The following is a 27065-nucleotide window of genomic DNA, read 5'->3' on the forward strand; positions in this document are numbered from 1 at the left end:
GTTAAATTTCAACTATTATAATAAAGTGAACAGTTTTAAAAATAGTTTTATTTTATTGAGAAAGAAATAGTTTTGACACGGCATCTGTGATTTTCCAGTCGAGTATTTCATACTTCTTTTTGACAAGTTTGGAGAGGTATGTGGACATGAGCAAATGACTTGAAAAGTACTAAGTGTTGCTGTATCATACACAGGTTACTCCTTAAACACCTGATGTATACCACAGTAAAAGACATGCAAATTATCGTGTTGTAAATTAAACTATGTCTTTAACAAGTGGATTTTGAAGGGTTTAAGGAGAATGTAGTAATGAGATGAACTTTCCTGGCCTTAAGCTTTTTTAGTTTGTTTTTGAAATAGGGTCTTGCTATGTAGTTCAGGCTGTCCTTGCACTCACTATGTAGCACAAACTGGCCTCAAACATGTGGCAATCTTTCTGCCTCAGCCTCCTGAGTGCTGGGATTATAGGCATGTACCACCATGCCTGGCTTTAAGCTCTTTTAGTCTTTCTAGGAGTATGAACTTCCAAAACACACCAAAAGAAATTGTTCCCATTAACATCTCATTCCATATAATCCTCGACAGCACTTGCTGTCCTCCTGAGATTTAGGAGAATAAAGCTATATAAAAGCACAGTCATCAGTCTCCAGCTGCTTTATTATCCCACAGACTGTTAACATGAAGTCCACAGACCACTATCGAGAAACACCACGCAGTCAAAGCAGAGAGAAGCAAGAGTTAACAAATAAACCAATGGTGTTTAACTGAGGTTTTTAAATACTTCTTTTTCTTGTTGCAGAGACAGTTTTATTTTAATAGAAACTGTCTTTTGAAAACAATCAAGATTCTCTTAGCAAACACATCTCTTTTAATAAACCATACAGGTTAAGGCCCTCACACTAAAGCACTAAATAGGGCTGTTTTTATTTTCTACAACTGAAAAAAAGTAAATTCTGAAGACAAGAAAATGCCTTTAAATTTTAAAGTAACACTGACATTAAAGTGTGTTATTTAAAGACAAAAAACCCAATACTGTCATTCTCTCATTATCTGTTATATTCCGGTTATCTCCAGAAAACAAAAAGGAGGCCATAATTCTTTAGCCTGTCTGATATGTCTATTGTTATTACTAATAAAGTGATTGAGATCACTTGATAAGTGATTGAGATGCAAACGAAGAAAGCCATAAAGAACTACTCTTAGGTTGCAGATGTAGCTCAGGGGAAGAGTGTTTGCTTAGCATGCACGGGGGCATGGGTTCAATCCCTAGCACTGCCAATTAAACAAAACAAACAAACAAAAGAAACCCTATCAAAAAACAAAGAACTACTCTTGCTGTTCATTAGCCCAGAGATAAAAAGACAAAGCAAATTCAAACCAGTCATTTGCGGACTAAAAAACCAAAAAAAATTTGAAGAGTTTTGAAAAAGATACCAACCTGATGGCTACAACGCATAAAAATGAAAATTGAATTGTACACATTTTAATCAATCAATTTAATATAAATACCTGACTTATACTTTTACACTAACGAAATCCCAAGCTGCAGACTGCAGTTCACATGACTCTACAGAAGGGACCTTTGGGAAGATAAGGGAACTTTGGAGAACAGTGTATAAATAATTGTAAACATACACTGATTGTCCACTAGCTTTCTGAAATAGAATTTCTGAAGTATTTTTGTAGGAAATTATATATAAGAGTGTAATCGATCAGATAATTTCTATTACAACATATAAATTCTGTTGTGTGTGCAAAATGTGGTAGAAATAGAAGCTACTAAGGATGATTTATATTTTTAAAGTAAGTGCTACATTGCAGTCCATTAAGAGTCCTTTAATCTTTTCATGGAACTTCTCTCTATATAGGTTGAAATACATAATGCTTTCTGGTTCCTCTTCAAACCAAAACTTGTCAAATTCATAGACAAGATAACCTGTAGTTCAAGAGAAACAAAACAAACAGTCCTTAATAGGAGAACCACATCAAAAGCATCACAGTTTTAGAAAGTACATAACCTTTTAAGTTCCCTATTAGGACACAGTAACCAAAAATAATCTTAAAACTATTAGAGATCTGCAGACCTTTTTAAGAAATATTTTGTATGGTCAAAATAAACAGTAATTTCAATAAAATATTTAGTCTACATTTACTAATTGTCTCAAAAATCAACAAAACCCCCCAAATAGCAGAGACACAGAACTTTCCAAAGAGAGCTGGAGAAGGCAGCCTGGAGCACGAAAGTGAAAATATGTGAAGATGCTGGACAAGGATAAAGAGCAGGAGAGCCGTTTCCACTTACCATTTAATTTCCAAATCTAAAGCTATTTATATTTTTCAGTGGACTCGCAGGACTGTCTCTTTTCGAAAAGAATACATGAACTATAAATAGGCTCACCTTTTTTTTCAGTCTCTTCATACATTACCCAAAATGCTGAAAATGTCTCACGAAACCAAACATACACATACACACATATGAATTTAAACATAAATTTAATATTCAAGCAAATATATGTGTTAGGCTGTTATTTTTAAATACATCTATGGTGAGCATCACGTGCTCATTTTCTCCAATAACTCAATGGCCTAAGGACTGTGCTTCTTTCCCTGCTTTACCCCTGAGGAAACAGGCTCAGAGAGGCGAAGAGATGTGGCCAAGTCATAGCGCTTGGAAGCAGTGTACGTCATAAACTGGGCTTCAGTTTCCATTACAGCCTCACTGCCCCTTCCAAAAGGCTTTCCAATCTTCTAATTGTTTTTAAATATTATATTCTATTTTCATTTCTTTAAAACTTATTTTATACGCACATGATAATAGCACAAATAGAAAGTACACATAAATATACAGAATCTGTGTTTGCCCTCATCTCCCCCCAATACTTTGATAAAGATGTAGATAAAAGAATTTAGAGATTAACATTCTCAGTAGAAGGAAAAATCAAGTCATCCAAAGCTTATGATATGTGCCATTTCTTTTGTTATTATTTCTGCCCATTAGATTTAGCTCTTTCCCCTTATGTTCTGTAAACTGCTTTTTTATTACTGTCAGGACTGTGGTCCATTCAAGTGACTTCACAGGCAGAAACAAACTGCTCAAGTCCCAGAAACTTCTTGCTTCATAGCGATGTCGGTGGTGTCTAAGAAAGACTGACTCAAAGCACCAAAACTCTAATAGCTCCCTTGACTGAATAAAACATCAGGAAACTACAGGAAAAATGGTATCAAAGGTCTAGGAAGCTGGCAGGGTCACCTAGACTCCTAAGCTCTGTAGAAAATGATGGCAAGGAGCTATTTCCATACAGCACAGAGATTGTTCTTTTGAATTTAAGATGTTTCGAATAAACTCAACAGAAATTACTATATAAAATTTCTAAACTTAAAATTCCTGCATGGTTTGACTGTAGGGGTTAATGGTAAGCCAGCATGCAGGTCTTACAGGGGTAATGGAAATGTTCTAATACTGGATTATGATGGTGGTTGTCCAACTTAGTAAGTTTATTAAAACTCACTGAAATACTTCCCATGGGTAAAATTATCCCTTAATAAACTTGTTATTGAGGCATAACTTTTGGTTATAGAAACTTGAGGTGTTATTTTTTTTTAAACCCACCAAAACACTAGGCCTTTGGTCCTCAAACTCTAGAATGGAGACATGCTAGACAGCAGTACCTGGAAGCGGGAGGTCCTGTAACCCTGAGCCCTTGCTGGACCAGAGGACAACAGCCTCCCAGGGTGATGGCGGATACCTGCTCATAATTCACCTACCAGAAAGTGACCATGGAAGTAAGAGGCTATGTTACCACTACTGTCCCCAGACCTTACACAAAACACCATCACCATGAAAGCAAGAGGATTTAAAAGACAGCTCAAGACAGATCACAAGGAAATACATACGAAAGCTAATCTCTTTATAGTTTTTTGTTGTGGGAAAAAAAACAATGACTTTAGAGCCAATTTATTCAAAGTAAATGGACTCATTACTCCAAAAAAAGAAATTATATGTACACTCAAAACAGAGTTTAAAATTACTATTCTAGTTAGAAGAGGCTCCTTTTGAGAAGAAAAGCAGAACCTTAAGATAGGAAAGTTCCACTGATAAATGGTATGGAAAATATGCCTCAAAACTTCTGCTTACAAGCAGAGCTCCTATGTATGTGTAAAATGTCTCAATAAATTTAAAAAGTGTAAGCGTCACTGTAGGATGAGCCACAGCTCTTACAGGGACCTGAACCGACAGAAACAAGGTCACTGAAAGGGCTCTACTTTTCCATCCTGGGTAGGACCTGGATGCCCTTCCCAGACAGAATCCCGTGGACGTGCTGGTGTCAAGGGCTCTGGAGAGCAACAGCAGTACCCAAAGACCCTCAAGTGACCAGTCTTTAAGGACACCTTGCACTGCTTCCCAATCTACCACCCTCATGTATTTAATTCAGGAAATTGCTTATTTGAGGGAGCATTTGGATTATTATTTTTTTTTTTTTTTGGTTTTTCTCCGGTACCGGGATGGATTATTTTTAAATGTCTTATATTTAAGGGCACATCAAACAGGATATACTGCATTAATGTGAGATTCAAGTTGACAAAGTACCAGCAGTTCAAGCACCATGCTAAAGAGGGATGAGAGATTCAGGACAGGAAATCAAACAAGACAAGTGTGTATGTGTGTCGGGGGCTGTCAGTTTCACAGCAGTGACCTGGAAGAAAAGAACTAGACAGCTGTGGGGAGGAAAATCTAATAAAATGTCTGAGCCCCCCCGAAAGAAGACTGGCAAAGTCTGAGCCACGGCAAATTGAGGGCAATGGTTCTTTTCAGATCACAGTAAAAACATCCATCTCACAGTAGGTATTTCAGGGTAGATGTGTTAGGGTTATTTGAACCTAGCTTTGCTTTTTCCATCTAGGAGCAGGTAAGGTATGCACCAATCTCCAGGTCAGTCAGGAGGGCCAAGAGGATATGTAAACAGCTCCACGATGGCCTTCACATGGTGAAAGAAAGTGCCTCACGCCTGTGAGGAATCTTCATTCCACTCAGGTATAGTCATCAGACTGGTCCTTCAGGACCTGAAAAACCGTCTAAAGACACCGTACACTGGCTTCTACCTTGTGGCCCCTTCCCCACAGGATCCTTTATCAAATCAAGAAGAAGGTCTTGGCGCACAGTGCTGGGGCTGGAGAGAGCAGCTGGGCTACAGCTCTCTGCCTGAGCCTTGACAGTACGCAGATGGCACTTCAAGCCGGGACTGGATGAGATCACTGGGGGAACAATCAGAGCTACAGAGAGCAGCAGGCTGAGGGCTGGGCGCTGTGGTGCTCCACATTAATACGGCCGTGCCTGTCTGGTAAGTGCAGGGAAGCCAGGAGATTGCAGCATCAGAAAAGCCAGGACAGGTTTCAAGGGGAGGCGTGTGGTCACTGACGTCTACTCCTGCTCAAAGAACAAGTTACACGAAGGAAAATCACGGCAGTTGTGTGAGGCACGAAAAATATTGAGAAAATGCGTTTCAGTGGAGTGAGGAAACGAAACTGAAGTTAGATAAAACTGGAGGTGAAGAAAGGAACAAAGCACTTATTTTAAAGGTTTTGAGATGGAAGGGAACAGAGCAACAGAGGGCTGCCTGGAGATGCATGCTGCACTACAGATTTGAGTTCTCTGCTTCCGAGCAACAGCTTCAGGGGATGGGTCTATTCAACCGAGCCTTCGGGTTCAAACAGCGGCAGAGTGAAAGTTCATGAGCGGTGGTAACGGCCACTGCTTGAGGAGTGCTTATACAGAACTCCTACCTACAAGAAAAACTGCACTTGAAGTGACAGTGGTCAAAAGCTCCTTTAATCGACCTTACAAGAAAAAAAAAATCTGTACATGGGTCTATCCTATTCAGTAACCGGCATTAAAGATGAAAAATTCACTGTGTAATTGACTGGGGAATGAATTTCTACAAAAGTACATGAATTTGAAACTTGCATACATGTGAAAAAGTGCCTTGCTAAACTTTTTTTAATCAGCAAATATAAAACCTGAAGTACAATATACTCCTACAGACCCATCTTCTATTATTCCCTGGTTTTCAAAGATCCTAGATAGGGGCTGGGGATATAGTTCAGCGGGTCAAGCACCTGCCTAGCATGCACAAGGTCCTGAGTTCGATACCTAGTACTGAAAAAAAGAGATCCTAGATTATAAAATGGTAAACATAAGCTTTACATTTGATATATTAAATCAAAATAGTTATTATACCTTCCTAATGGTTTTCTTAGATCCAGGATCAACTCATTCTAATACTCACAGTAAAACTGGTGAAAGTGTTCCATTGTCGGCACACCAGGAACAAAATTGTAGAGATGAAACTTCAAAGCTTCGCTCTTCAGTAGGCTATAAGCCATCTCTGTAAGATTGATTCCAACTATTGCATAAGAATACCTATGTCAGAAACATTACCAGTTACACCAGCTAGCCAGATAGCTCATAAAATAAATTTAAATTATGTAAGGAATTAGTAAAAGGTGACTATTTCATTTCTAATATAATATTGCTTTCAGAATGCTTTCTACATAGTAAGAAAAACAAACCACAATAGTTTTAAAAAAATTTCTAAAGCCTACTGATATTCTGGATAAAATCTAAGAAATAAAAGTAAAGCCCTATTTATATGATTTCTAAAACCAAAAGAGAACTAAATTCATTAAATTTCATTAATTTCTAAACTACAGCAGATAATCTGGTATTTTCTTCTCCATTATCAGGATATTTGCTTTTAAGATTTAACATTATTATTATGTTTTCCTAAAGATTAGATAGAATATAAAAACAAAATAATGATAAAGCTAATAATATGACCTCAATTTACATTTTATTTTACAAATTTCAAAGCTATTTCCCATTTTCCTGTTCCTAATTTCAAGCCATTCCTAATCCTATTTTCAAATCTATTCTCAAAAAAATTTTACAGATGCCATTTATTGTATAACTAGAGCATATCTTGTGATAAAAATATACTAAAATATAGTGAAACCTTGGACTGTGAGTAACCTGGTTTGCAAGTGTTCTGCAAGATGAGCAAACATTTCCAATAAATTTTAACCTGATAAATGAGGGACATCTTGCAATATTAGTATGTCATGCTGAATGTCACATGATCACAACTGGTTCTCTCTTGCTGCTTCAATACACAAGTGCTGAATTATTCCCACAAACCAAGATTTTATTGTGTATACAAAACAGTTTATGACCACATTTTTCCTTAAAAATAATGCCTCATCCAGTATTCTTTATAAAGTTCTTATTAAAATAATATTTTAAGAGATGATACCCTGAAAGAAATACCCTGAAATGCCTTCAAATGCATTTAATCATGTAATTGTATTTAAGGTTATCCAGCTTACCCTAATTTTGGATGATTTGAGCGGGAAAGAATCTGATGAGCTTCCCTGGTGTAATGTTCACTGAAATACCTAAAAATGTTGAAGCAAAATAATGCAATGAGCACATGTCATTCAAACTTAATATCCAGAGGCAACTGCTATAGTCAAAATTATAATCCTAGTATTGTCACAATCATCTCAATTTCCATCCCAAATCACTTCAGTGATTCATAAATGTTCCTGACTCAAAATAATCCTAAGGACTTAGGCCTATCCAGTGCAAGCATAATCTCTGGCAAGATTGTAAAATGTTTTTAAAATGACATAAAAAGAGACTTCCTCTCTATATAAAAATAATTTTTTACAAAAATTTGCTTACTCTTATTTTTATAAAATAGTCAAAAATGTATCTGTTGAGATATTTCCTTTCACTAAAGCTTATTATCTTTACTACAAACTAAGTCTGCACTATTCAGTGGCATTTTTAGTGCAATCAAGAGTTATCCATTTACCAGAAAAAATGTTAAAATACCTGATACACTAAGTTAGTGTCAGTAAAACAGAAGCATTAGGTACAGGAGGAACACAGAAAGCTACCTATCTGCAAGCTCACACATCCTTCTGGCCCATGTTAATGCAACCTCCTTGAGTTGTTAAAGATGGGAACAAACCCAATCAACTTTTGCTTCACTTCATAATCAATGGTGCAAACAAATGCACACGCACACACAACAACTGGATGATCACTGACATGAAGATAAATAGTAAAATAAAACACTATTCCCATGGTTCCCATTGTAGAGGGCATAATCATTAACATTTTCTCAAAGTATAGAAATTTCTAATCTTCTTCTTCTGTCTTTCTTCTACGGACTAGTAGCACACACTTCCATTCTTCAAGGGCTCAAAATTTCAACCCATTAAACAAGGGCCTATTAACGTTGATGCCCGTAAGTGAAGGATCAATTAAGACTGAAGGTGGGGCCTGGGAATTTAGCTCAGTGGCACAGCGCCTGCCTGACAAGAGTGAGGTCATGAGTTCGATTCCTGGTACAAGAAAAAAAAACCACACACACACACACACACAAAAAAAAAAAAAGACTGAAGGTGGCCTTTCCAGTTTCCTTTAAGTACGTGCGGTTTTTTCTGTGGGTGCATTCTCTGAAGACAGAATATACAAAGCTTTCTTCAGCTCCTCAAAGAGATCTGTAAACCCCAAAAGTCTTTCTTAGGGCAATGCTTTCCCAAGGCTCCAATTCTGCTTGATCCCTGGACTGTTTATATTTCATTTTTGTATACAATACTCTTCATACAATTCAGTGTTCATTAGCATTTTAAAAGTGAAACTACCCTTAATCTGTAAGACAGTACCTTTTAATTTCCTTGCTGAACTTATTTAGCTGAACTTACCATCTGCACTGAATGCCACACTTCCTTCCATTTTTTCCCTTCTCCTTCTTTTACTCCCCACCATTCCTTCTTCCTAGAGACATTTCTGGCCTTTACTTGCAGATTCTTCTGCTTTGCTGTTGCAATTTACTCATTTATTCAGATTTTTTTCAGTCTCCCTTGATTCATTTTCTGCACAACATCCTTTCTTCTCCACCCACCCCCTTTTCACTTATCTTAGCCTTGTTATTTATCAAACCATCAACATACTTCAAAGCCAGAAAATATCTTAACAGACTACATGACAAAGGCCAAGAAATTCAAAAATAATAAATGACATAATTTTAATAGCTTATTCCTAGACTGTGTTTTTGGCTTCTAATGTATAAAAGGGCAATAAACCAAATCACAAAGGAATCACTTTTATCTTTTGAATCATTTTAGTACACTTTTGACAATCAAGTAATTACTAGCATATGGTAATTTTTCAAATCAGCCAATATTAGCTCTAAGTGGACTGAAAATATCTGGAAGTCATTTAAAGGTCTACCAGAATCCCTGATCTCAGCCTAGCATCAAATTCTATTAAATTATTTAAACTTTATACTAAATTCTCTTCTGATAGATGCTAGGATATCATTTTTATAATTAAAAAATTAACATTACTGTGTTGTTTATCTCTAAGAATCAGAATTATGTGGAACATAAATGCTTATAAAGTTTAGGTATTTGAAGAAATCACATACTTTTGTAATTGAAAAAAAACTGTAGATACTGAAATCTACTACAAAGTTATCTTTCCCCAAAATAACCTTATAGATATTGACCAAAATATTTTTTTCTCAATATTAACGTAATTTAGCTCAATTTCAGAATTGTTTTTTTCACAACAAGAATCAACAATTGGCCTCCCATTTTAGACATCTTTCAGTCTTTAAATCATAATTCATGGACAGATCCAAACACTGGAATCTGCAATTCCTAATAGTAGGAAACTCATCTTTCAGTTTCTTCTCTAGAATAATTTTGGCGATCATATACGACTTGAGTTGCATGTTCTTTATAAATAATAAAGAAAACAGGAAGAGCAAGTCCATGTTGCTTCTGAAAAGTCAGAGATTTATATCAATTGTCCCAAGTAATGAAGAACACATGTGAAGAAACTTTTATCATCTTATCTAGTTATTTTTTCCCTAAACGGAATCACAGCCCAGTGGGAAAAAGCAAGAGGATATTTTCAGTAAGAAGAGTGTGTACAATGTGGAAAGAAATATCAGACAGGGGTCCAGGAAGAGAAGGGGAGCAGATGAACAGGTAAATAAAGAAATCCCCCACCTTCCTCAAACAGTGTTGCTGCACATCAGCACACACTTCGAGCACTGCATTAAAATTCAGAGTATGAAACAACCAGATCAATTCTTATTAGAATGTAACTAAATTGGAAGTTACATGTGATTTCTTCAGAGAAAAAAGGAAGTTTATTTTTACTTACACAAGGTTGATTAATCCAAGTATGCCCATGCCTCTGAAGTCCGTTTTGGGGTCATCGCCCTGGAAACCAATGTCAGCCCACTGCTTGGAGATTCTAGCTGTTAGCTTTACGGTGGGCATCAGGAGATTCCAAAGCTGCACGAACATGCTTCCATATTACAAATCATAGTGATGGGCTGCATTTATTTAGACATTTCCTTTCTCATGGTTTATATAACTAGTAATTAAATGCTTTTGATTAAAAAACTATTGTAGACATATCATAAATGGTTCAACGAAGACTGCAGTGTACTTATTCAACCAAAATGACTTATAAAGAATAGATTTTGAAAAGATAGCAAATACTACAAAGGAACCTAAAACAATGAGACGTTTTATTTACTATTTAATATATGCATATCAGAATTGGTTAACTGCCTGCCTAAGAAAAACACAGTATTAGGGCAACTGGCCTTGTGTATTTCAATTGGCTATATTATAATATTGGATAATTAACCCCAATCTGAAGAATGGAAATAGGTCTGAGGGAGGGGATCATCAAACTCATAATATCCCAACCTATATTATAACTAGTTTATAAATTTTCAGCTTTAAAAGAAAAAAATATGATTTGGTTTCAAATAAATATCTTTAAAAAAAAAAAAGAATTTAATGACAGTTATCAGATACTAAATACCAACAAAACTAATCAAAGCAAAACAGACTTACAGAAATTGATCTCACAATAAGCTTGTGAAAATTTACAAAACAGAAACAGTTCCACCCTCCACCTTCCCCCATTTCACTACCGTTTCCAACGTTGTTGAGTAAAGGACTCCTAATTAAAGTATCCTATTACCTAAAATAAAATGTAAAAACTGATGACCTTCCTTTAGAAACTGGCTCTGAAGCCAAATCTAATCATTAGACTGGGTTTTATCTTGTCCCTACTTTTACTGACAACATATATAATCTGTTCACATTAACCTCTCCTCATGAACTCTGCAAAGAGTATGAGTATGACGAGATGTGTGTGATATGAAAGCTGCAGGGTAAAATCAGAAGAACTCAAAATTTAATATGCATAAGTATCAAATTTCTGGCCTCCAGCCCTGGAGATTCAGATTTCATGAGGATAAGGTAGTACTCTGGAATCTATATACTAATTAACACTGGTTAAGCCTACTGAAGGTGGTCCTAGGGCTGTGGTCCTTAAAGCAACATGGATTCCACAGCTTTTTAGCCAGGAAGCTGGCTGAGTTACTTACGCCTGTGGGGTAAGTCACTACTAAGAACTGGCTCTCTGACGCCATGTCCAAATTTCATAAGGAGTCAGGCATATAAGACAGGCAAAAACCTGCTCTTTTCTAGGCCCTAACACCTAGTACTGAAGCGAATCACTTCGTTTTCTCTGGGCCTTAGACAGACCATCTCTAAAACCGGATGATCTATAAAGCTTACTCCAGGTCTAACACGTTTTAACTTTGGCACTTCATTTACCTTACTTATTTATACTTCAATAATGAAAAATAGGAAACTTTTTAAAGAACGTATCGTGGCATTACCTATTATCATTCCATAAACCCCGAAAGAGTTATGTAATAATATATAAAGGGATATACATGCCCACAACTTCAGAGTAGCTAAAAATAATGCCAACTATATAGGAGATATTCATATAAAAAGTACTGTGAAAATCTGAGGTTTATGGATCCACAGATTTTTGGTTAAAAAGACCTTTCTTTATGAATTTATAATTTATTTCAGAATCAAATGCATTAAAATTTATTTGAATACATGTTACTGGTGCTTATTAAATTACAAATATTGACTAAAAATCTTTCCATATCAATGAAATCTAACATAATAAAATTCTCTAGGAGCAAAGGACTAGATAGCTAAATAAACCTCTAGATTTTGCACATAGATCTTACTTAGCTCAAGCCTGTTAATTTTTCTAGTGTCCAATAGTTCCAAATACACAATATAAAAATTTACCTTTAGAAGTAGCTTTTCATGTTGTTCATTATCAGAATCATATGGCCTTTTCCGTACGTCTTCTACATCCAAATAGAGTTGTTTATAACCAGTTATTTGTAGCAAGCATGTCTTCATGCAGATTTTAAAACTGAAAATAATAAAATTATTTTTTAAAATCATATTTTTGTATCACAATAAAGTAACGCCTTCTATTGCTCCATAATTCATATGTCTATTTAGAAAGCATTTCCTGTAAACAAAAACAACAAAAAAAAGCATTTCCTGGCTTTCAGTTTAATACAACAAGAACCAAAAATCTCCTTAAAACACCTCTACATGTACAAAGAATTATGTAGGATATGATAAAACAGGACCCAGGAAGAAGGCATAGGAACAACAAACTTTGCGGTCACAAGGTGACCCTCCACTTGTCATATTTCCTGTGGGCAATGCCGTACATCTCCAAACCTATTTCTAGATACCACCAACAGACCTAATTTTCTAAGCATAATAGCTCTGTGACAGGTTATGTGCATTTTCCTAACTATAAACTTGTTTATCTTCCCTGAAGAAACAAGGAAGTGAGTTTCTAGATTGATGACATTACTAACCATCAGTTCCCTGAGCCAGAACACACCAAGCTCTCTGATCCACCTCTTTTTGCCAACAATACACACACCAAAGGTTGGGGATACAGCTCAGGGGTAGAGTGCTTGCCTATCCTGGGTCTGACTGCCAGTCCCCCCCCCACACACACACAATATGCATGTATCAAATGGTCCCCAGCCCCCTATCCTATCTTTAAAATGTCCCATTAAGTAATCCTCATATCATTAACTCCCTTGCTATACTTATGGCTTTGTCATTTCTTGCCCAAATGACTCATTTTCCTGTTTTGTCTTTATTCTTCTACTATCCTCACACATCCCCAAATCTACCCTCCATCTTCCCTCAATACATATCTGAGAGTGGAGCTTGTGTGCTTAAAAACCAGAAGCCCACATCTACCATGCTCCAGCACTCCACGGACCTCCTCTCAAGGAACGTGAGCACATAGGGGATGGCAGCGTAGCAGAGAGCTCTAACCTAAGACAGAGCAGTGCACCTAACTCAACTAAAGGAGCCAGGGAGGACCTTCTCAGAGGATGCCATAACAGCTCAGTCTCGAAGGGCAAGAAGGACACAATAGCCTGTTATTTAACCTGGGGAAAGTAACAGTAAGCTACGCTAAAGAAGCCAGATGGTATGATGACAACTGCGCTAGACTGGAAACCAAGAGATACAGGTTTTAGCCCTGTGGCTTTTCACTCACTTCTCCAGCCCTCAACAGCTCACTTAGTGAAGTGAAAGGGCTGAATCAGATAATCTGTCTCTACAAAATTTTAAAACCATGTGATCTCCACACCTGACAAGCTGTGAACACATAAGAGTAATAATAATAATAATAATAATAATAATAATAATAATAGTAATGTGAAAGTAACACACCTGGTGTCCTTCTCAGGGTTAATATTCTTTTCCTTCATTATATCTTCTACATATTTGTCCACTTCACTCTCAACCACTTGTGTTGCTTTCTGTAAAATCTAGTGACATGAAAGAAAGCTGAATGAGGAAAGTCCAATAGCTGAAAAAGCGGTGCATTTCTGGGGGATTTAATCAGCTTCACAAAGAAAATACTGAAGCACAAAGGGAAACCAATTGTATTTCAAATTTTGCGTGGGGCTAAAGTAATATATATATTTTAATAAAAGAAAAGCACTAATAGGGATTGAGTTGTTTTCTTCCTTCCATATGGATATTCAGTTATTCTAGTACCATTTACTGAAAACTTTTCTTCATTGAATTAACACCATTAAAAATTGTACACCCTTTTATGTATGGTTTATTTGTGCCCCCTCATTTGTTCATCTTTCTGCTGAGAAAGTTTTTAAGTCCGGAAGTGTAAGTCTTTGAACTCAATTCTTTCAGATTATTTGTGCTATTCTTGGTCTGTTCCTTTTCTGTATAAACCTGACAAAGACCTTGCCAGTTTCTTCAGTAGTTTGCTGGGATTTTTATAACTACATTGAATCCATGGGTCAATCTGAGAATTAACATCTTAATAATACTGAGTCTTCTAACTGATAAATACAGTATATCTTTTCATTTTAGTTTTTCTTAGAAATTCAATTTGGGAATTACTTTTTAATATTACCGAGTCTTCCAATAGATGAACATATCTTTCCATCTTCTTAAAAATGTTCCCTAGTTCTAGTGCAGAAGTCTTATGTTTCTTTTATTGAATATCTCCCTATTTTATATTTCTAGATGCTATTGAAAGTGGTATTGTGCTTTTTATTATATTGTCCAAAAGACAGTTGCTAACATATAAAAGTATACCGTGTCCTATGCCACTGTTAAATTTATAAATTTATAGTAATATAAATAATAAATTTAGTAGTTTCTGTAGATTCCCTAAGATTTCCTATATTCCCAAACTATATCATTCATTAATTAAGTTCTACTTCTTTCTGTCCAATTATTTTAACTTAGACTTCTTTTTCTTGTTTATTTCACTACCCAGGATCTCTAGGACAATAAAATGAGAGTGTGCCAACATACTCACTGTGTTCTCAATTAAATGTGGGCAGCATGTAATATCTCAATATTTTCTATCAAGCTAGCTGCAGGTTTTTCATAGGAAGTCCCTTGCATAGGTAGTCAAGGGCTACCTATAAAAACTATTCTCATTTTTAAAAAACTTAATCACCCCTAAGATTCAGAACGAAAGAGGACTCCAGACAACTCTCTCCAGTGTTCATTCAGGTACCTGAGTTATTTTTACATAAATAATTCATTAATAAAAGATTAGGCCATTAATAAAAGATTAAACTAAGTAGCACCTAGTTTATAGGCTACTCACCAGATCATAATGGGCATCCCTGTAACACTCATCAACCATTCTGTTTCTAGCATGAACTAGTAACTCATACCAACATCATATAACAATGGCAAGTCAAATTTTTTACCTTGATCAGTATTTTACATTATGACCAAATATAAGCATATATATGGATATCAAAAACAGAGATATGCATACAACATAAAATTAAGAATTTCATAAAGCAATGTTTAATCTTAATGACCAGTAATTTCTAAATAGTTTCTATTCTATTCATTTTGTTGTTGTTTAATACTAATTGTGGTCCATCAATGGAATTTCAAACAATGATCTAGATCACCCATACTCTATCTTTGTCAGATCAAATAATCCATATGTAGAAATAATTGTGAACTAATACAGGAAAGTAACAGCATGTGGTAGACTAATTACTGGTCCTGGTTTTTCACTGTCCTGTGTATCAATTGTATACCTACCTGTCTCTGTCCTGGCCTTATGGTGAGGCATAATATATATTTCTCTATTTCTTAAAATGGGGTTGGCCACTTATTTTAACCAAGAGGATACTAATGGATATGACACAAGAGAATTAAAATATGTCTGTATGTTTGGGCCTCCAGCAATCCACTATGGGATCATTCTGTTAATACTCACTATTTCCCCCACCTGGTTGTTAAAGACAAATGAATAGAGCTGAACGTGGCACCAGCTTGAAAAGCCTCTCCAGCTGGCCAATAAAACATGAGCAAGAAATAACATGCTTTTTGTTCCTGAGATTTTGTAACAGTTTGTTACACAGCAACAGGTAATGACTACACAGCATGAGTTAGGACTTTTTAGGACATCCCAAAAAGTACAGGATTCAGGGTTTGCTTTATGCAAATTTGCTTGCTCTTCTCCCACATAGCTAGTCCTACAGATGGTCCTAGAGAAGAGTTTCCCCCTACAACCTCGCCTCCTCCAAAGCTATGAACTCTTAAGGCAAAATAAACAGGTAAAGCCTCAGAACAGGACACATTATTCAAGGAGCCTCACTATGCATGAAAAACATACACACAGAGAAAACATTTTATAAACGAACACTACTTCTAAAGAGGAAAATTCACTTAATGTTCTTTATAGCAAAGACATCAGCAGGATACTAAAAATAATTCTAAAACTTAGGCATGATTTTAAAGAAAAAAATATGCTTCAAGCTTTCTAAAAGTATTGTCTTGGTATGATCTTACCTTATTCTTGGAGTAGGTCAAAGAATTTTCTGAAATTAAAAAAAAGTTACCACTTAAATGCTATTTGTGATTTACTCCATAATAAATAATAAAAATATCAAACTACTAATAGAATACTGTTTGAAAAGATATAATTTCTACATGACTAACATAGCAAACATTTTAAAATTTTATTCTTACAGTGTAGAGAAGCAGGCACTGCTCAAAAAACCTCAACCTAACACAACAAGGCCAAAGGTGACATCTACCTTATTTCCCCAGTTCTCTTTCTATGTAGATCTCTGAAGTGTCAATGGCTAAGCCAGGCCCCAGAAACTCAACTGAACACTACATTCTCTACTACAGTTTCTTACCTTGTTGGCCTTCAGGAGTAAATGTTTAGAGGTGCTAGCAACTGAATCCTACAAGAACAAAGGGGCAAAGACTCATCTGGCCAACCATCCTCTAATCAGACAAAGAGTAAAACAACTCTTCCATTTCTGGCTTGTTTCAAGAATGACAAGAAAATTTTTACTGGTCCATTAAAAAATTCAGCAGCACACAACTGTAGTACAGGTACCGAGAAGGTGGAGGTAGGATTCCAAGTTTTAAGGCCAGCCTGGGCAACTTAGTGAGCTCTGTTCTCTAAATAAAAGTTTTTTTAAAGAGCTGGCAATGTGGCGCAGTGGGGGAGGTGCTTACTTAGTAAGCCTGAGGCCCTGGGCTGGGGGGGGGGGGAAGGTGTGGCATATTTACTAATCATCTTTCTCGCCAGAACTTGAAAAAAATAATAAAAAAAAATCTTTTGTTACAAAATATAAAGCCTGTTAACATGATTCCCCACACTATGAAAAATCAACAAAGCTGCCTGCACAGATTTCTTATCAAAGAGGTATTTTGTTCTTTTAAGGGCAAATGAAAAGAGCAGGCAGTACTTTAAGTGAACCAGCAGTTGTAAGAAATCTAAGAAAGTAAGTAAGCTTAAATCATCCAGCTGCACTAAGGCACATTCTGTCAGTCTTTCAGGTTGTCCTGGGTGCACCTTCCAACACCCTTGTCCCCCAATTTCATGGGGGTGATTTCTCAGTTAAAAGCACAACTCATCTACACAAAATATCTGGTTAATGCATGATTTTTCTACCTGATACAGTGCTGATGAGCAGTAGCAGTTCTCAAGTCTTTCTACCCTGGCTAAAAAGCGACTTCAAACCACATTTCTCATTCATTTATGTTCTAATTTAAGGCAATACTTTCAACGCAATCTTGAAAAGCCAACACATTTCAGAAGAGAAGAGATCAGCACTGGCCAAGAGAAACCTAATGCAAGTGAAAATGTGAGTCACAGTTTGTGCACCATAAAATTTTCTCTAGCCACATTCAAAGGAAACACGTACAATGATTTTAACTCCACAGATCCAAAACATCACTTCAACATATGATGAATGTAAACAATGAAGACATGTTTACCGTCTTGGAAATCTAGTGTATACTTGACAGTTGGGGCACAAATCACACATCTGTGCTACATTTCAAGCTGTTAACAATCATGCAGGCTAGCACCAGTAGCTATGGTACTGCTCAGTGCAATTCTGAGGCTAGGGACCACTGAACACTTAATCACTGTTCTTTCAGAGAGGAGTGAGAAGTTAAAAGACTAGTGAATGATGCTAAGTATGAAACGGATCTAGACGGAAGCTCCTCACTCTTTCCATTTTCGTAAAAAGGGATTACAGAAGTATAGAAAGTTTTCTCTACAGAACAGGTGGGAATCCAAGGAACAACTGCTGAATTTAAGGAGCCACATAAGATCATTCTTTCCACAGATACGAACTTGTCGCTGGTTTCTTTTTCAATAAAGTAATACAATTTCAGAACTGAAAGGGTTCAAAAAAAAATTACAAAGCTAACGAAATCCAGAGTGACTTGACCAGAATATACACAGTACATTGTCACTATTTCTATTCATTCAAAGTTAAATTTTCATTATTTTTCTTTTTTGAGTAACATTACCTATCCTGTGTGTCCTTTGTGCACCTACATAGGTATCAAAAATTCGTTGTAATTCACACTTCCCAGTCATCTGTCGTAAGAGCCATTTCATCCAAAATCGAAAAAAGTGCCCATAGAAGAACTCCCACAAAGAAAGAAACATTTTTTGCCTGGGGAAGAAAATATATAATACAAGCTTAACGACCTTCAGTTGAATTTAAAACTGAAAAAAAAAATTACAATTTGCCCAAATCACCAAATCTCAAATTATTTTTAGTATCTAACTGTTTTGTGATCGTGTTTCATTAGGCATCTAAGAAAACGACAGATGTAATATACACAAGATGATTAATTAAACGATGGATTAATCAAATGTCCAAGTATCACTTTTTCAAAACTGTAAAAAGCAACCTAATGGCTTAAAAGAATGATAGATCTAGGTCTGCCTTTTTGAACCAACTGTACTATATTTCACAGCTTCCTGTTGTAAGTTCTCACTCTGAGCACTAGGAATCAACAGCCCTACTAAGCAACAATTAAAATATATAAACGTCTGAGTTGTTTTGGTAAGAAATACGCTCTTCTTAACCCTCCCGAATGACTTGCTTCAGCTCTCCCACTACCAGCTGAGGTCAGCAACTAAAAACACTACACACGGCTCACAAACTGAAGCACCCAAGATGAGAATCGAGAAATCACGTCCTAATTCTTCATCTTCCATTCAATTACGTGGAGGGCAGGAATCCTAGTAAGTTTTTAAAACATCCAAACAAAAAACTACACACTTAGTAACCCTGGGTGTTGTAACAAAGAAACTCTTCGGCTTGTACGTGGAGGGGGGGATACGCGTGAGGGGGAGACACTTGAACACGGACGCCCGACTCTGGGCAGCCTTCAACATCCCGCAGGCGCGTCCACTCGGACCCGGGCCTGAGGGCTTGGAGACGGGCACTCTCCGCAGTCGCCGCAGTCTGCGGTCACAGACGCGCCGGCCGTGTCTACAAGGATCTGCTCCAGTCCGCGCTCCCCGGACAAAAGACGCGGAGCTGCCCGGCGGAGGGACGCCAGCCCGGGGGGCCGCAGCTCCCCCAGCCCGCGGGAGTCGCCGCGCCGGGGCCTGCGGAGCCGGGAAGCCCGGCCCGCGCGCCGCCGGAGCGGAGAGAGCGGCGAGCACAAAGCCCCGCCGTCCGGGCGCCCCGCCGAGCTCCCGCGGGACGTCGCGGGGCTCGCGCAAACCCGCGCACCCTCGGCGCAGCCGCACGGAAACAGCGCAGGGTGAGAGAAAAGAAACAGCGGCCACCTCACAAGAGCGGAAGAACTAGGGGGAGCTGCAGCTGCCTCGGTTTCCCCAACTGCAAACAGCCGGCAACGGAAACGACGCTATTCGCGGAGCGTTCCCTGCAAACACCGCGACCCGGAAGTGCGGGAGGGAGACCGCCGCACCTCCTTACCCCCGCTCCGCGCGCCCCGCCCCCAGGGCCTCTTCCGATTGGCCGGCGCTCCGCCTATTGCCCACACTGAAGGCGGGGCCAGCGCAGCCGGGCGCCGGGCGTGCGCCTGTTCTGGAGACTCCCGGGCGGTTTCCCTGGCAACGACGCCAAGGAGAGGCGGCCGGCGCCAGCCTGGTCTCTTGTAGCGCTGTCCTGGAGGCTGTTCTTTTCCTCGATAAATATTGAAAACATTACTGTACTATTGCTAGGCAGCTGGTACAGAAGCAGCGGTGCGTGCCTGTGGTAACTTTCCTATCGCCAAGGTTACAAAGGCGCTCTCGTATAATCTTCTGTGAAGAAATCATGAATTGCCTCATTTTATGGATAACGACGAGAAGGAACTCAAACCACCTGACTTGCCCATGGCCAACACCTGGCAAATAAGGAGAGCGCTACATCTTGTGAGAACTTAGGACTTTCTCTTATAATAATAAACATTTAACAGTTAACTCATTCAACATTCTTTCCTTAATAACTATGTCTATCGAAGAAGTAATTTACACACATGAAAAAGGAAGAAAAAAATTCTTCCCTTGTTGGTTGTCTGTAATGCATTGGGCAATGTTCCAAAAGGGATTCAAACAGTAAGCCAACAGGCAAATATTTAGTATGTCAAGTGTTACTACATTAGGAATCAGAAGAACTTAGCAAAGCGATATGGGCGAGCGTGTGTTATATACAGTGTCATCAGCAAAGTCTCAGTAATAATGACCTTTGAGCCCTACTGGATGAAGTAAGGGAGGGGGCTCTGAGAGAATCTGGAAGAAAAGTATTCTAGGCTCTCGAGTGGCAAGTTCACAGCCTTGGAATTGAACGTATCGGAAATACTTGAGGAGCAGCAAGAAGGCTAGCGTGTTTGAAGAAGAAAGCAAGGCAGAGAGTAGACAATAAATACAAAGGACAACTTACGTTCCAAATAACTCCCCCTTGCCTCACCCAAGAAGACTCCTGGCTCCTCAGTCCTCTTGCTCAGGAGCAATCCTGGTCAGCTGATTTATGCGTCCAGACATAGTCTAAGCAGTGCCCGTCTGTACATTCCCTCCATCTCCTTGTTAACACAAATGGGAGCAAGCACTACACACTTTTCCACACCTCAACCAGCATTTTAAAAATAGACGCCACATGTGGAGCACTAGAGGAAGCGATGGGGTTGGAGCTGCCCTAGGGTCTCGGTATCCCAAAGAACTGAGCAGAACACCCAGAAGTAGAAGTGAAAACGTACATTTATTAGCAAAGATACACTCCTCTGGGAGGGAGAGGGCCGGCAGACAGAGCTGACAGCCTGGAAGAAGTCAGGGCTTATACAGGGAGGTAGGAACTCTTTGCAGTGGCACAGAGATTAACTCCAGTCAGGGAGAAGTCTCCTCCTTTCTGCGGAAAGAGAAAGTTTCTGTCCTTATATGGGCCTGTGAGGAACTGTCACGGTGCCCAGGCTGGGGGTGGAGGTCAAAACCACAATGTAAACGAGATTGTAATTACTTATAACTGGGTTGAGGTCACTTTGGGTTGTTTCAGTATTCTAGAGTGATAGAATGTGTGTCCCCAGGAAGGCTTAGTCATGAGAGATGAGTGCTTTTGTGTGGTTTTTTGAGTTTGTCTCGGACCCACCAGAAGCTTAGAGCGCACGTGTCCTCGTCTTTACTGGGTGTCATCTATGGGCACTTTTTGTGGCTTTGCAGAGCCAGCTGCCTCCTTTTCCTTCTGCCCTTCAGGACTCCTCCATCCAAGACTTTCTTCTTTCTACCTCCTCCTCAGTACCAACACAATTTTTTCCAAATATTTTCCATCTTCAGTTCGTTGAATCCACTGATGCAGAGGTCCTGACTATGAAGGGTTGACTATGCTTAGCACTGGGTAGTGGTTTTAATTCATCTGTTAAGGTTGTGGAGGGATGATTAACTTGTGAGAGAAGATATCCTCATCTGACCCTTGGGGAAGGGTCCAAGGATGTATGATGTTGTTGCCATAAAGTGGCAGAAGACAGTGGAAAATTTTTTGGAATTATTGAAACATAATGATTATGCAAAATGTACCAAATGCCAGCAGGAGAATGGAAAGGCAGTATAGTATTATGATATGAAAATTGAAGTTTACAACACATGGAAATGTTACACTAAATAGCACCAGAATTACTACTCAATTGCAGATGGAGAAATAAGAAAGAAAAAATTCAGTTCTTGTTTTTACCTGCATACATAATTAGAATGGATATAAGAGGTTCATTTTATTACCAGTTTAAAGCCAAATGTCTTTAAGAAATAGATAAGGATGCCCTTCACATAGTTTTAATGCAAAATGGAAGCCTTGAGACTTAATCAAATAATTCTTTATAGTAAATATCAGGCAGTGTCAACATCAGGAAAGACACGGAAAAAATCTCATCTTTCGTTAAGAAATAATGACAACAAAAATGCTATTCTCCACTAATGCTTGTTATTAATCCTATGTAGCCGAAGAGAAAAGGAAAAGATTCTTGGAGAAAACTCCTAACTATTATGATTTAAACAACACTTCCATGTCTTAAACAAAATGTTGCTTGTGCTAGACACTGTACAAATTTTACAAAAGGTCTGGATTAAGCTAATGCTGCCTCCTCATCACTCTGAGAGAAGTCAAGCAGTTTGCGGAGGAGTGAAATATATACATATGGGCTTTCCCCAAGGATTTCTGACCTTTCCAACCCACTGCCAGTTTGTGAGATTGTATTTAGACATGATCACTGTAAAAATAAAGTTAATTCATCATACTGATGACATTACAATTCCCTCTTGGAAAGAGAAACTTAGAAAAACTTCAGACCTGTAACAGCAAATATGACTCACCAAATATTGATTAATCCGGCTAAGACTCAGAACCTGCCCCAATCCGAGAAATACGTAAAAATGCCTTGGAGCCACCAAAGATATTCTATAAACAGTAAATAATACATTACTTTCACCCCAGGACTCTCCTAATTAAAAAAAAAAAAAAGACACAACAACTCAAGAGACTATTTGCAAAGCTACGGAAAACATATAATGGTTAGCGACCCAAACATGTTAATGAAATCCTAAGATTTCTACACATTTACAGGACTTCAGAAGTTTCTGACTTCTGAAAGCAAGCAACTTAAACTTTGCAATATAATACTGCCACCTTGTGGCAATGACTAGGAATTTTGGCTTTTAAAAGTTTCTCATAATTGGGGCTAGTGTACTTGTTTGGTAGCCTTGCTGTAAGGCTCTCATAAAAAGAGTACCCATGAAAATGGAACCTTTTGACACTGTTTTGGGGAATGTTGTTCAGCCAAAGAGAATGAAACCACGTCATTTGTAAGAAAATGGATGCAGCTGACTTCATTAGATTCAAAAAGACAAGTGCCAAGATGTTTTCTCCCATATGAAGTATCTGCGAAAAAATATGGCATGAAAGCAGAAAGAAGACTTAGAAAATATAAGAAGAGAAACAGACAGGGAAGGGAAGGCCAAGAGAGGGCAAAAATCGGAACGGATATGATGAACTGATCAAAATGATCAAATGATCAATATATCACAGACATGTAGGGAAATACCACCATGGGACCCCTTATTGTGTATAATTAATGTGCTCTAGTAAAAAAGAACTATCACACTGAATTTCATCTATATATAGAAATAGTATTGTTAATAAAATATTTAAAAATAAAAAATAATCAAGAAAATTTTATAAGGTCAGAACTACCTATCATGTCACTGATGATATCAGAAAGAAATAGTAATGCAAACCAAAGAAATCATGTCCTGAGAGATGATTACCAGTGTCTGTGGGGACTTACGACACATACCTGAGCAGACAACATTTCTGCTATAGAGCCACCTAATTAGCAATCCACATCCCGGGCAGAATGGTCTAAATTTCAAGAGTCTCCACCAAAATAGAACAAGTTTACTCACTGACTCGAGAGCTGTGTAAATGGCAGTGGAAGGAGACCTTAGCTCTTTACTCTGGACAGTATTTGCACACAGAGTCCCAGGAAAAAGCCAATGGTCAGGAAGAGGAGAATATTGATGAGTTAACATTATGGACACACAGGTGCTAGACATGCGGTTGAGTCAGGCCCTGTGGGATTTCCAAGGGAGGATGATAGGGAGGTCACACAGATGCCCACAAGAGGAATCAAATTGTTTTAAAGGTGGCCACACATGGTAGTGCATGTCTCAACAGTTGGGAGCTGAAGGAGTTTGAGGCCAGCTTGGGCTACACAGTGAGTTCAAGGCCAGAACAGAACACATACCAACACTCTGTCTCAAAAAAGAAATGAAAGAAAGAAAGAAAGAAAGAAAGAAAGAAAGAAAGAAAGAAAGAAAGAAAGAAAGAGAAAGAAAGAAAGAAAAAGAAAGAAAGACTTTCAAAGGTGACTAAAATGCCGGTTGATGGCCTGGCAACACTCTGGAAGTAGCTACCCAGATAGCTACTTTTGAGTAGGCGCAGGAGTGCCAAAGTCATGCAGTAATGGGTGGGATAATGATATATTCCAATTTGTCTCTTACCTAAGCCATGAATGTTGGAAGAGACTGGTGAGCCAAAAAATGTAGCCCATTAAAGTTGGCATTTGGGAACATCAGGCTACAGAGCTCTCAGCATAAAAGGCATTGAATATAGGATGCAGGGTTACTATTTGTAGCCCCCACAGGATTCACCTATGTTTGATACATTTCATCTTAGCTAAAGCCAAAGCTACAGGCACAGCCAAAGGCTTAGAACAAGGCATTATGTAACAAGTTGGTTCCTCTCCAATATCTCCCTGGACCAAAGAACGTACTCTATGTGGCCAATATGCAGAGTTCTACCCTCCTCTCTCCCAAAGGATTCCCAATATTATATGGAAATACTATATTCTACCTAGGAGATAGCCATCAAGTTGACAGTAGAATAAGTAATTGAAAATACAGACTATAAGGGTGTGAAAGGCTGCCTGGCTCAATTAGATGAAAGCATGGTTTGTACAAATATGCATGCTGGTAAAGGGGGAGCAGTTTTAAAAGGGCTCTAGGGTGCAGAGGTAGGTAAGTGTGTATGGGTGCTCTGATAGAACTCTTTCCCACCATACAAATGTTTGTTGCTTAAACCCTCCTTAGGTAAAGGAAGTGATGGGAGGATGATTTTCCTGTGTTACTTACCTGTTGTTTACTGTAGCCAAACAAACCATTGCATATTTTGTGGCTTAAAACAACAATGCACTGTTTGTTACAATACTGTGGGTTTACTGGGTCTAGCCAGGCAGACCTGCTGCGGGTCTCACCGGGTTTCTCCCTGCACCCACCTTCAGATGGGGCCTGGCTAGGACTGAAATGTCCAGGATGGCTTTGAGCACAGCAGTTGCTGATGACTCCACTGCTCAGATTGCGTTCTCTTGTGCTCGCTACAGTTTGCAAGGAATTGCTGTCCTAGGAGAATCTTAAGGGTTCCTTCCAGACCCATCATGCTCCTGAATTGTGCTGAAGAGACGGCTCTCATGCTGGAGATAGTTAACTTCATTCTGAGCAACCTGAAACAGCAAACACGGACCTGAATAGCTGGCATTTTATCCACAGTTGTTATCTTTCAGATTGTCTTATCTTCTGGGATCCTACATGTGTATCAGACCAGGAAAATGTGTCTCCGTTCAATTTACTCTTCTGTGCTAGTAAATGACATGAGACCACCATTAAATTGAGGTTAAGAAGCCCGGATGGGGGTTTCAAATGCTGGGAGACTATAAGAGATTATTCTTTCCAATCCTGTCACTTTAGCCTGAAGTGCTCAACTGTCCCTGGGTTGTTTGTTTTGTTTGTGTTGTTGTTACTGCTGCTTTTTGTTCTTGTTTGGTTGCTGACATATGTAAGTACACACATTTCCTTGGACAACTACTACTAATTCAATCTGCTTTAAGTAGATTTCTCCCTCCACTGTGAGTGTAACTTAGATTCATTTGGGGTGCCCCTACCCCCAGTACACAGAAATATGCAGCAACATGAAAGGAATTCAGAGAGGGGATCTCAGAGCGGCCTGTAGTCCTCAGGTTTTTGACTCATGAAACAGACAATATATGAAGGACCAAGATACGGAAAAGATCTGAATGGTTACAGAGGATGCCAGACACTGTGGAGGCAGGCACCCAGAGAAAAAGTACAGAAAACAGAAGCAAATGTGGTATATTCAGGACAGAATCAAAAAAGAAAAACAAAGCACAGCAAGGGTCTGGGAGGTCACCAGGGCACTTAAGGGAGACTTCCGTGTAATGAGAAAGCAGTGAGACCCTGACTGGGTTGAGTTTTACCCTCCAGGAAGAGAAGAGAAGAGCGGCTCACACAGGAAGGCCCAGGCCAGGCCATCTGGTATTGTGTGAGATGTGGACTGCAAAGGGTAGGTGCCACCCCGAGACCAGCTTGAACGTCACCGTGATCTTTTAGGGGTGATAGGAACAACGGAAAAGTGTTTCAGAGAGGGACTGTGCAGATTTTATAAATGGGCTGTAACGAGAGTCACCGCGTCACAGCCGTTCCTGATTGGCTCAACACCCAGCCCTACTGTAATGAGAGTCAAATTGACCTGAAACCGTTGATGAACATCGAGGGACCCTAGTGTGGTAGCTCACCTGGAACAGAAGTGGACGTCTTGAATTCGAATGGGCCATCCAAGCAGAAGTGCTGAGAAGACAGCTAAAAATGTAAAACTAGAGCTCCAGCAAGAGGACAGGGAAACCTGCTTCTGGGAAGGTCTGCAGTGGACAAGCCACCTTCTCCCACCCGGTCTGCTCCAGCTTTTTTCCACCCTGGTCCCCCAGGGGGAGGCCGGTTTGCCTGAACTAATAATAGCCCAAGCTGAACTTCCTCGACTTCTGGCTCCCAGGAGAGTTCGCAAGAAACTGTAGGGTGAAGGAACAGAAAAAAATTGAATTTTCTTTCTCCCCGTCCCCGCGACCCCTTGACCCCCTCTTGAGGTCTGGCTGTGTCCCTGCTGGACTGAAGGTCCCACCCACCTCGCGGCCATCAGCATCCAGGCTTCCAGTGGCCTTTTTCAGGAGGCCCTGTGTTCAGAGCCCTCTCAAGGCCCCGAAAACCAGTCTGGCCAGAGGCGCAGTGCCGATGTGCAGCAGATCGCTCGAAACCAGAGACTGCCTGCAAGCCCGAGTCGGACCTTGGCGTGCAGAATCAACTGCGGTTCTCCCAGCACCTCCGCTTGTGAACGGCCCGCCACCACGGCGGGATCCGGCGCGAAGCCGGCGCCACCCAGCAGGCTCGCTCGGGTTTGCAGCGCGCGGCACCGCGGGGCGCAAGCGGCGAGCGCAGAGCGCAG

General features: G+C 39.2%; 2 protein-coding genes across 3 annotated transcripts in view; one reads left to right on the top strand and one right to left on the bottom strand.

Annotated features, from left to right (window-relative positions):
- Positions 1-416: 416 nt before the first annotated feature.
- Elmod2 (ELMO/CED-12 domain containing 2) lies at positions 417-19751 on the bottom strand. 2 transcript variants are annotated; one of them, XM_005386673.2, is made up of 9 exons: positions 19580-19751; positions 18301-18449; positions 16312-16340; positions 13687-13784; positions 12217-12346; positions 10241-10374; positions 7381-7449; positions 6285-6418; positions 417-1936 (listed from the first exon to the last, which is right to left on the bottom strand). In XM_005386673.2, exons 2-9 carry the CDS (start codon positions 18440-18442, stop codon positions 1791-1793), a joined length of 882 nt encoding a protein of 293 aa, XP_005386730.1. In that variant the 5' UTR covers positions 18443-18449; positions 19580-19751; the 3' UTR covers positions 417-1790. The 2 variants fall into 2 exon arrangements, with proteins under 2 accessions (XP_005386730.1, XP_005386729.1); XM_005386672.2 differs by lacking the exon at positions 19580-19751 and adding an exon at positions 19065-19557.
- Positions 19752-26854: 7103 nt separating this feature from the next.
- The window catches only part of Mgat4d (MGAT4 family, member D), a 36915-nt gene continuing 36704 nt past the window's right edge, over positions 26855-27065 (top strand). The window contains exons 1-2 of the mRNA XM_005386841.2: positions 26855-26861; positions 26895-27061. Coding sequence (XP_005386898.2) covers positions 26855-26861; positions 26895-27061 — 174 coding nt within the window. The remainder of the gene's footprint in view (positions 26862-26894; positions 27062-27065) is intronic.

Source organism: Chinchilla lanigera, unplaced genomic scaffold, assembly GCF_000276665.1.
Source record: "Chinchilla lanigera isolate Chin_1 unplaced genomic scaffold, ChiLan1.0 scaffold00027, whole genome shotgun sequence".
Classification (NCBI taxonomy): Eukaryota; Metazoa; Chordata; class Mammalia; order Rodentia; family Chinchillidae; genus Chinchilla; species Chinchilla lanigera.